Source organism: Urocampus carinirostris, chromosome 11, assembly GCF_059441175.1.
Source record: "Urocampus carinirostris isolate Australia breed hairy pipefish chromosome 11, RoL_Ucar_1.0, whole genome shotgun sequence".
Taxonomy (NCBI): Eukaryota; Metazoa; Chordata; class Actinopteri; order Syngnathiformes; family Syngnathidae; genus Urocampus; species Urocampus carinirostris.
In genome coordinates, this window is record NC_142359.1 from 3,367,112 (window position 1) to 3,379,056 (window position 11,945).

At 41.9% G+C, this 11,945-nt stretch overlaps 1 protein-coding gene across 1 annotated transcript in view; it reads left to right on the top strand.

The window, feature by feature from the left end:
* The window catches only part of aldh1l2 (aldehyde dehydrogenase 1 family, member L2), a 54,865-nt gene extending 49,120 nt beyond the window's left edge, over positions 1-5,745 (top strand). Inside the window, exons 21-23 of the mRNA XM_088347075.1 lie at positions 2,258-2,363; positions 3,181-3,380; positions 3,448-5,745. Coding sequence (XP_088203201.1) covers positions 2,258-2,363; positions 3,181-3,380; positions 3,448-3,503 — 362 coding nt within the window. The 3' untranslated portion in view covers positions 3,504-5,745. The remainder of the gene's footprint in view (positions 1-2,257; positions 2,364-3,180; positions 3,381-3,447) is intronic.
* The last annotated feature ends 6,200 nt before the right edge of the window (positions 5,746-11,945 follow it).

The following is an 11,945-nucleotide window of genomic DNA, read 5'->3' on the forward strand; positions in this document are numbered from 1 at the left end:
TCGAAATTGCTCATTAAGAAGCCGATTAAGTCAAAGTTACAGTGCATGAAGGTCAAAATACACGGGTTCCCCTGATGTTGTGTTCTAAATGCGGTATTTGGAAGTCAAGGTCGAAGTAGAACAAAGTTAGTAGTGTGTTTTCGAGAACCGGCTTCTTTGGCTCGGCTCACTAAAAAGAACCGGCTCCTTCGGGTCCCAAACGGCTCTTCAGGTTGTTTTTGCTTCTTTCATCCCTACACGACCAAATATTATGTAAAATTGTGCACAAAATGACTTAAAGGAAGGGAGGAATAGAACAAAAAAGAAAAAAATACCAAAATGAAAAAGTAGTGAAAAGCTGAGAAAAAAAGAAGCAAAAAGAAGGGAAAATTCAGAAAAAGAGCCAGAAAAAAAATAAAAGAAATAAACAAAGGAAAAAAGTAAATAGAGGAACAAAAAAGAAAAAAGTAACAGCTAGGAAAAAACAAACACAATGAGATATTTTTAAAGGAATTAAAAAAAATGGAAAAAAACAGGGAAAAAGGAGAAAAAGTTTGTGGTGCATTCAAATAATTTCCAATGATACCAAGTCAATCTTGTTGCCAATATAGTACTTCCACTAAAAAATGTGATTAAATACAATTGTGTATCGTGCAACCGACTCAATAAGCCCCCAAAAATGTTAGTATTATGTGACAAAAGATACCAGGAAAAAAAAGAAATGGAAATCTTGTCAAAGACGTTTGTAGACCCTGCAACCTTTGCAATGGTACATGAGTCAATTCATTCAAAAGTGAAAAAAATGTTCCAAAAGGAGCGTTTAAGTACTCCAAAAGCAATCAGTCCAATGCGTCTCAGCCGGTGTCAAGGGGCGGGGCCAGCTGGGCGCCAAGACAACTGTGCAGGACATGACACTTTGAGACATTTTTGTGATTAAAGCAATTGAAATCTTGTGCAAGAATTTTTGTAAAAACAAATGACGTTTGTAGGTCGTAAAACCTTTGCAATAATACATTAATAATGCAAAAATATTTTGCATTTCCGAAAACTCAGCAAAATGTAACATGATGTCAAGTTTTGGACATGTTTGATAATGGATTAGTTGCCAGACTTGGGATTGCTGTTGCTCACTGTTGTTTCAAGCGTTGCTCACCGACTTTGTGTGAACGCTCAGACCCGTAAGGAAAATTACAGGGAACATTGATTTACACCATAAAAAAATGCTGATTAGGTACTTGTTTTTTTTCTTTTTTTCCCAAACTTTTTGAGGCAAAGGTCGTATTATGCGTGGGACTCATAGGGGTGCTTGAAATCCTTGAAAACGCTTGAATGTTAATGCGTTTTTAAAGATTAGCTTGTACTTTGGGGTTAAATACTTGTAAATGCTTGAAATTGTTGCCATGTTTCTCAACAAGTCTGCTTAAGAATTACACTGCTCTCAGGTGGCTCTTCCCTTGTAATTAATGGCAGGTGGCATGAGTTTGTATGGCATTGTGAAGTGTGGAAAATAGGGAACCATGAAATGTTTATTAGTTCAAGGATTATGTATTAAGGCAAGTCATATTTATTTGTGATGCCCTTAATCTCAAGAAGTCTCGAAGGGCTGCACAGACCGTTATGACATTATCCCCTGATCTAAAACTGACATGAGGGCAAGGAAAAACTCAAACCTCAGCTCGTGGAAATTAAGAAATCATGAAAAGGCGCCGTGTAAAGTAGGGAGTTTTTGACTACCTCTCAAGTTTCGCCCTCCTAGTATAAAAGTGATTCTCGGCCATTTGAATTTGTGAATCAAACAACTTTGTTCCGTTTATCAATTCTGCGCTGAATATTCTTTAAACCTAAACAGAACTTCTTAATTCCAGCGCTTGTTATACCCGTTTCACAACCATTTATTAGGTTCCTAGCGAAAATTGAAGGTAGCGTATCCCAACGGTAAATTCTAGTGGGAAGAACCTCCTGCTACACTTATATTGGAAAAGATTTGTTTTTGTTGTGACTTCCTTTCACTACATAACTACCACATGAAATCTGAGGCGGCAGACGCATGCGCACAGTAGCATCAAACCGCTCTCTTCGTTTGCAATGGAAAAAGAACCATACCGAGATAGAGGCTACCGCGGCGAACTCGATTGTGTATACCGGATGGTACCCATCGTTGATAAATTTGCGTTTTTCCGTACAGTTTTTCTTGTACGTCGTACACGTCTTAAAATGCATATTAAAAGTACTTTGTAAAGGTGTATGGAATGATCAGTTTCAAATATTTTCATGACAGGTTTCTTTATGGAGCCCACCGTGTTCACCGACGTGGAGGACCACATGTTCATCGCCAAAGAGGAATCCTTTGGCCCCATCATGGTGGTGTCCAAATTTAAAGACGGGTTAGTCAAGTCAAGTCATTTTTATTTGTGACGCCCTTAATCACAAAGAGTCTCAAAGGGCTTCACAGGTTATTACACAGACTATTTTTTCAGACTATTATGACACCATCCCCTGATCTGGAACCAACATGAGGGCAAGGAAAAACTCAAAAACCTCAACATGAGGAAAATGAAGAAACCTTGAGAAGGGACCGCACATGTGGCATCCCCCTTCCAGGATTACCAAACAGCAAAGGATGTTGCAATCACAAATAATACAGAGATATTGTCCAAGAAAAGTATAGGTTATTCATATGCTATTGAGTAGAAGTGGATTTCTTCTTGGCTCTTGGGATCACCAGAAGACCGGCGCTCTCAGAACGAAGGCTTCGGACCGGAACATAGGGGGAAATCAGATCTGAAAGATATGAGGGAACCAGTCCAGGTCCATGTATGATTTTGTATAATACTATGAGAACCTTGAAATCACATCTTAGGTTAACAGGGAGCCAATGCAGGTTAGCCAAAATCGGCGTGATGTGATCGGACTTTTTTGTCCTAGTTAATAGCCTCACTGCAGCATTGTGTACCAGCTGAAGACTCTTGATTCTGGACTTCGGGAGACCGGAGAGTAGTGCAAACGCGTTAATTATAATCTCCGCATCCGACTGAGACATTATAGGACGAATATTAGCAATGTTGCGAAGATGGAAGAAAGCGGTTCTAGTAATTTTCTTCACATGTGTTTGAAAGGACAGATGGGGGTCAAATATGTCATGGGAACTGATCAAACGTTCAAGAAAATGTCTGTTATATATGCTTCATTCACCAATTTCAGAGACGTGGACGGCGTGCTACAGCGAGCCAATGACACGGAATACGGATTAGCTTCAGGCGTCTTCACCCGGGACATCAACAAAGCCATGTACGTGAGTGAAAACCTGCAAGCCGGGACCGTGTTCGTCAACACTTACAACAAGACCGACGTGGCCTCACCTTTCGGAGGGTTCAAGCAGTCCGGATTCGGGAAAGACCTCGGTAAATTACCATCGACCGATCCAAATTCACCGTTTCCGTGTGGTACCATGGGTTTTTTGCTTCACAGGAGAGGACGCCTTGATGGAATACCTCAAGACCAAAGCTGTGACGGTGGAATATTGAGACTTATGTCAAGCACAACATCATGGAAATGAACTCAAAGTTTCAAAGGGACAGCGAACACAATTCAGGATGGCTTCATTGTAATCTGATTACTTGGGTCCTCTGCTTGGTAGCGATACGGGAATGACAGTTTTATTCGTCAGGGGAAAGAAAAAGGAAATATTGGAGTGTGAATCCAAACCACACTGTGGTTAATTTTGGCAAGTGCTTCAATGTACAAAGTACATTACGTGCAATATACGGGAGTGTGTATTTAAGTAGTAGAACTATCGTACACATCCAGTAGAGGAAACGGTGCTCAGAGTAGTTCCAATTATGAAGTTTGGACCAGAAAAGTCCTCACGATGATCTTCAAAAACGATGTATTTTTACCAGGGTTGGGTAGGGTTACTTGAACTGGATTACTTTCAATGACTTTTGGATTACTCCAATACCAAATATGCTAATAAAAGACAAAAGAAACTCAATATGAATACAATTACTGAATCTTGTGCAGGCTTGGGGAGTAACGGAACACATGGAACGGCAAAAATGATGTTAGCAAGCTCATCTCATCTCATTAGCCGTACCGCTTATCCTCATTAGGGTCGCGGGGGGGCTTGAGCCCATCCCAGCCATCTCCGGGCAGTGGGCAGGGGACACCCTGAACTGGTTGCCAGCCAATCGCAGGGCACACAGGGACAGACAACTCATTCGCTCATTCACACCTAGGGACAATTTGGACCGGCCAATTCACCTGAAATGCATGTTTTTGGAACGTGGGAGGAAACCGGAGTGCCCGGAGGAAACCCACGCAAGCACGGGGAGAACATACAAACTCCGCACAGGAAGTCTGGAGCTGGATTTGAACCCACGCAGGAGGTTCCCATGACATGAACTGTGCCGCACAAGCGCTAACCACTGCGCCGCCGTGCTGCCATGTTGGCAAGCTGTTTGGATTTATTTTCATTTTCTTTCTGTCGCATTTTATGTTTGTTTTGCCGGAGAGCAAAGCCAGGAGAGAAAGCTTACCACGTGTTGTGAGTCATCATTTGATTCATATTTCGTTTCTTTTGTCTTTTATTAGCATATTTGGTATTGGAGTAATCCAAAAGTCATTGAAAGTAATCCAGTTAAAGTAACCCTACCCAACTCTGACCACAATTCAGTCTTCAAGCTTGAAGCTAAAAACTGAAAATACTCTGACACCAAATTTGAACATTTTACAGCGTCTTTTCAACGAAAAAACTGGAAAGTAGGTGTTGCAAAAATACCTAGTCTCTCGGCTCAGTTGACAGACTCTAATGTTACCCGATGACTTCTGAATGATCCAATGTTGACTGAAGGATTTTAGACATTTGACTATAAAGGATTTAATACGATTGAATACAAGTTACATTTCCTATTTAGTTTCTTTTGGCTTTTATTAGCATATTTGGTATTGGAGTAATCCAAAAGTCATTGAAAGTAATCCAGTTAAAGTAACCCTACCCAACCCTGTTTTTTAGTAGAACAGACAGTTGAAAAAGAACTTGTACTTACTCTGATTACACCAAAGTAATCGATATAATTTGATAACCAATTAATTGTTCCAAGACAGAAAAACGTCTGATTTATTCATTCAACCGGGTGATAATAGAAAGAAAATAAGCCGAGGTTCATTCAGGTTTTGACAAATGTTAATGTACAAAAGGATTTTTTGAAAAACTATTTTATGTTCACTTGGGTAATAAATTAATAGTTACCTGTTGGTTGACTATTGATACAAATTGGGGATACTAGTATTACTTTCTTACCCAGAATAAACAAACTGCACTTTTATCACTCGGAAAATGATGGGAGAGAAAAATGACCCTCCCTAAAGAAATCCAGTTAATAAAAAAGTAGAAATCATCATATTTCTTTTTAAAATGTGCTTGTTCCACTGGTAGCTCTTTTTTTGCAGTTTTTATTAAAAGCAACCTCAAAACTAGTCTATTTTTAATTTTATCGATGAACTGCACTTTTTTGAAGTATTAGTACGAGGGAGAAATAGTAATGAAGAAAAGGAACATTTCAATGAGAATAATGGGAAATGTAAACGATAAGAAATCATCCAGCAGTGAGACAAGATATCTATTTTTCATGATATGCTAAATATGTTTGAACAATGTGGTTTAATCATCATTTTTCAGACAATTCTGTTGGCTCCTGTTACCGGGTAGATTATCACGTTTAATGAGAAAGATTTCAACGCAAAATAAATCAAGAGATTGGAGTGGAATTTCTGTTGTTTGATGCTGTTTTTGTTGTTTTTTGATAAGATGGTCACGTCCTGAAATATCAAAAACTGTTTTCCACAGTGGGAGCGTGTGTGACACAGTTCTGAGGTCATGGCATCAAACCTTCTTGTGTGGAGTTTGCATGTTCTCCCTGTGCTCACGTGGGATACCTCAGGGCGCTCGGGTTTCATCTCACATTCCAAAAACATGGCGTTGGATAAGATCAGGCCTAAAAGATTCAGCCCGACCCGACCCGCGTCACGAGTATATAAACCCGAACCCGCCCAAACCCGACGGATTAACTTGATTTGGTAAACGAGCCCGAAATAAACATGAAGCTTTAGTTTGTTTCCAAAGTAAATAGGAAGCTTTATTCTGGGCCTTGCGTACTACGCGACGAACTGTGCGTTTCAGCTGACCTACGCAGCTTGGTTGGTTGGTTGGTTGGTTGTTATTGGACCAGGTCAATTGGATAGATGATTGGTTGGTTGTGATTGGACCAGGTCAATTGGACAGATGGTTGGTTGGTTTGTTGTGATTGGACCAGGTCAATTGGATAGATGGTTGGTTGGTTGGTTGTGATTGGACCAGGTCAATTGGACAGATGGTTGGTTGGTTGTGATTGGACCAGGTCAATTGGATAGATGATTGGTTGGTTGTGATTGGACCAGGTCAATTGGACAGATGGTTGTTTGGTTGGTTGTGATTGGACCAGGTCAATTGGACAGATGGTTGGTTGTTTGTTTGTGATTGGACCAGGTCAATTGGATAGATGGTTGGTTTGTTGTGATTGGACCAGGTCAATTGGATAGATGGTTGGTTGGATGTGATTGGACCAGGTCAATTGGATAGATGATTGGTTGGTTGGATGTGATTGGACCAGGTCAATTCGACAGATGGTTGGTTGGTTGTGATTGGACCAGGTCAATTGGACAGATGATTGGTTGGTTGGTTGTGATTGGACGAGGTCAATTGGACAGATGATTGGTTGTATAGATGATCGGATGTGATTGGATCAGGTCAATTGGACAGATGATTGGTTGGTTGGTTGGTTGTGATTGGACCAGGTCAATTGGACAGATGATTGGTTGGTTGGTTGGTTGTGATTGGTTGGTTGGATAGATGATTGGATTTGATTGGATAGATGATCGGTTGGTTGGATAGATGATTGAATAGATGATTGGTTGGTTAGATAAGATCGGGCCTAAAAGATTCAGCCCGACCCGAGTCACGAGTATATAAACCCGAACCTGCCCAAACCTGATGGATTAACTAGATTTGGTAAGCAAGCCCGAAATAAACCTGAAGCTTTAAATTGGTTCCAAAGTAAAGGCTTCACCTGAGCCTGACACACCTAGAGGAGAAGAACACCCATGTGCGGATGCTGTTCCTGGACTTCAGTTCAGCATTCAACACCATCATCCCTCAACATCTGGTAGACAAAATGAGACTCCTGGGTTTCAACACCCCCCTGCGGAACTGGCTGCTGGACTTCCTCAGTGACAGACCCCAATCAGTGCGGATAGGTCAGAACATCTCAGATGTCATCTACCTCAGCACGGGCTCCCCCCAAGGCTGTGTCCTGAGCCCCTTGCTGTTCACCTTGATGACACACGACTGCGTCCCTAGGTCCGCCACAAACCACATCGTGAAGTATGCTGACGACACAACAGTGGTGGGCCTCATCAGGGACGACAACGACCTGGCCTACAGAGAGGAGGGACAACAGCCTGGTCCTGAATGTTGACAAAACTAAAGAGATCATTGTCGACTTTAGGAAAAACCAGCCCAACCATGCCCCACTTTGCATCAACAACAAGGCTGTGGAGGTTGTCAGCAGTATCAAGTTCCTAGGGGTGCACATTACAAACAAACTCACCTGGTCCGTGAACACTGCATCACTGGTTAAGAGGGCACAGCAGCGCCTGTACTTCCTGCGGAGGATGAGGAGAGCCCACCTGCCCCCACCCTCCCTCATCACATTCTACAGGGGCACCATAGAGAGTATCCTGACCAGCTGTATCTCTGTGTGGTGTGGAGGCTGCAGCGCTACCGACTGGGGTAGTGTGAGGAGGGTAACGAGGACAGCAGAGAAAATAATCGGGACTACACTTCCCTCCATTCAGGACGTTGGCCAGAAGCGCTGCCTACAACTTTTACTTATATCTGTACATTCAAGGAAACTGTGCGGGTCAGATGTATCGACATTTTGTTCTGTATACACGTGTACTAGAATGACAATAAAGTAGATCTGAATCTGAAATAGGAAGCTTTATTACGGGCCTTGCGTACTACGCGACGAACTGTTCGTTTTAGCTGACCTACGCAGCTTGGGGTTTACTTGAGGCCGAGTCCTTTAAATCAATTGTGCAGGGCAAGTGCAGCGCCTAAAGGAATAGTTTGTCCCTGAAACTAAGCAAAATGGCACTGAAAAGAAAATGAAATTCTGCAGATTACCAGCTGCAAATAGTGAAATATTTGGCCAAAAAGCAGAAAGAAAGTTTTTAAAACTTGTAAGCTAAGCAGAAATGACCTCTGAGGTGAGGGAGGTGGAGGGAGGAAGCCGCGCGTCTTTCACCCCAACACTGTGGAGGAAAATTTCTTTGAATTTAGTGATTTTGGGTTAAACTGATAGTTTGGGAAGCATTTTCTTTATCTCAATTACTTGAATAGAAGTAAGTAAGTGTATGCTCCACGAAGGGGGGGAAAAATGTCGAGATAGAAGCCTTACCAGCCCAACTTAATGACAGATCTTACCTCTAATCAGATGGGAATCGATCTTGGGTCAACAACATCAATTTCTCCTGGTGGACACGTTATTTTCACACACCATAAAGTCATTTTAAGGAGGTGGAGGGAGGAAACCGCGCATCTTTCACCCCAACACTTTGGAGAAAAATTTCTTTGAATTTAGTGATTTTGAGTTAAACTGATAGTTTGGGAGGCATTTTCTTTATCTCAATAATAACATCAATATACCCAGGTGGACACGTTATTTTCACACACCATTAAGTCATTTTAAGGAGGTGGAGGGAGGAAACCGCGCGTCTTTCACCCCAACACTGTGGAGGAAAATTTCTTTGAATTTAGTTATTTTTAGTTAAACTGATAGTTTGGGAAGCATTTTCTTTATCTCAATAATAACATCAATTTACCCGGGTGGACACGTTATTTTCTCACACCATTAATTCATTTTAAGGAGGTGGAGGGAGGAAACCGCGCGTCTTTCACCAACACTTTGGAGGAAAATTTCTTTGAATTTAGTGATTTTGAGTTGAACTGATAGTTTGGGAAGCATTTTCTTTATCTCAATAATAACATCAATTTACCTGGGTGGACACGTTATTTTCACACACCATCAAGTCATTTTAAGGAGGTGGAGGGAGGAAACCGCGCGTCTTTCACCCCAACACTGTGGAGGAAAATTTCTTTGAATTTAGTGATTTTGAGTTAAACTGATAGTTTGGGAGGCATTTTCTTTATCTCAATAATAACATCAATATACCCAGGTGGACACGTTATTTTCACACACCATTAAGTCATTTTAAGGAGGTGGAGGGAGGAAACCGCACGTCTTTCACCCCAACACTGTGGAGGAAAATTTCTTTGAATTTAGTTATTTTTAGTTAAACTGATAGTTTGGGAAGCATTTTCTTTATCTCAATAATAACATCAATTTACCCGGGTGGACACGTTATTTTCTCACACCATTAATTCATTTTAAGGAGGTGGAGGGAGGAAACCGCGCGTCTTTCACCAACACTTTGGAGGAAAATTTCTTTGAATTTAGTGATTTTGAGTTGAACTGATAGTTTGGGAAGCATTTTCTTTATCTCAATAATAACATCAATTTACCCGGGTGGACAAGTTATTTTCACACACCTTTAAGTCATTTTAAGGAGGTGGAGGGAGGAAACCGCGCGTCTTTCACCCCAACACTTTGGAGGAAAATTTCTTTGAATTTAGTGATTTTGAGTAAAACTGATAGTTTGGGAAGCATTTTCTTTATCTCAATAATAACATTCAATTATTTTCACACACCATTAAGTCATTTTAATCTCCAAAGCTCGTTTTTGTTACAGCACACGACATTATTGGCATTGCGCACACACATACGCTCTCTCCCACACACATCAGCATTGAGGGGAACACCCGTCCCATCCAATAAATTACATTAGAACAATCATTTATAAAATTAAATATGCATAAGCTCTTGTTTCAAGACCAAAAGTCACGTTGCATCGTATAGTCAACACAAGTTGATGATACAATCCCCAAAAAAGTCCACAAGTATCAGTGAGTGATGACGAGTCCACTTCCATTTTGCCGTCCAACTTCAGTTGCCATGGTTACACTTTGGACCGGCGGACACGGAGCACATCTCACGGACCACCATGCGCGCGTCTGTGTTTCCTTAACACTTAATCATAAATAATCTTACTTTTCGATTTATTTTTACAAACACGCCATGCATATTTCCCCCCCCCCCCCCCCCGCGAATCTTAAAGTGCAAGGCAAGACAGAGTAAACTTGAAATCAACGCACAAAAATCAACGCACTTACACACTGGCCTGGTGTGTTTTTCCGCGCATGTCTTGGCACGACACCACAAAAAGCCTCCAGAGGCGAAAAGGCGGCGGCGCACAAAAAGATCGGGTTGCAGCCAAACCTCCCAAACACAAGAGGGCGCCACAACGGTTTGTGATAGGAAACGAAATCCAGTGGTACTTCTTCATACGAGCGATTTGGGGGCGGCAGTAGCTGGGATCCCAGTTCGAATCCCGGCTTGTCCGTGTTACATGTCGAAGTGTCCTTGGGTAAGACACTGAACCCCTAACACCCCCAATAAGCCGGTTAGCGTCTTACATGGCCGCAATACAAGGCCACTATTGGGAAATGTGGAGCACATTGTAAAGCGCTTTGGGAAGTCATTGACTTGAAAAGCGCTATATAAATGCAGATAATTTTCATTTCATTTCCTATAAAGGATTTTATACGATTGAATACAAGTTACATTTATTGAGTGCAGTGGGTCAGGAGGTCGAGCGCTCGTCTTAGGATCAAGGGATCCCAGTTCGAATCCCGGCTTGTCCGTGGTACATGTCAAAGTGTCCTTGGGTAAGACACTGAACCCCTAATACCCCCAATAAGCAGGTTAGCGTCTTACATGGCTGAAATGGGAGTTATTGACTTGAAAAGCGCTATATAAATGCAGATCATTTCCTTTCATTTCACGAGCACCTAAAAACACGAGAATTTTGGAAAATCCAAGTTACGAGCAGTCCCAGAGGCTACCACTAGGGACTGTTCACTGCCAGCATTGGTTAGTTACAGTTTACACCTGCAAACTACTACAGGCAAACAAAACAAATAGAAAACAATCGTGTGCTGTAATTTTTATGGCTGTGTGTATGTTCATTAAAAGTTACTGTAACTTTAATTTTAAGTTAAATGCTTACGTATCATTATCATTGCTAACATTAGCATAGCGCTAAATCTCCTGCCCGCTGCTATCAATAAATTGCAGCTTGCACACCCGACGGAGCTTTTATCGTCGCCGGCGACTTTAATCGGGCATGTTTAAGGACTGTACTTCATCCATTCAACACGTGGACTGAGAATGGCTCATTCTGTTTGAACATGTACATTTTAAAGGTTTTTAGTGTAACAGTGTTATTACTATGTTATTACCATTGTGAATATTCTCTTCTCTTATTACTGTATGAATTTTGTTGAATTACTATTTGAATGGGGCAGCACGGCGACGCAGTGGTTAGCGCGTGTGCGGCACAGTTCTAAGGTCTTGGGAAGCTCCTGTGTGGGTTCAAATCCAGCTACCGGACATCCTGTGCGGAGTTTGTATGTTCTCCCCGTGTTTGCGTGGGTTTCCTCCGGGCACTCGGGTCCCTCCCACATTGCAAAGACATGCATTTCAGGTGGATTGGCCGGTCCAAATTGTCCCTAGGTGTGAATGAGTGTCTGTCCCTGTGTGCCCTGCGATTGGCTGGCAACCAGTTCAGGGTGTCCGATTGTCCACTGCCCGATGATTGCTGGGATGGGCTCCAGCACCCCCGCGACCCTACTGAGGATAAGCGGTGCAGCTAATGAGATGAGACAATGTTTCACAAAATTGAAATTGAACACAATTCAATTCAATTCTCTTCCTGTGCGGAGTTTGTATGTTCTCCCCGTGTTTGCATGG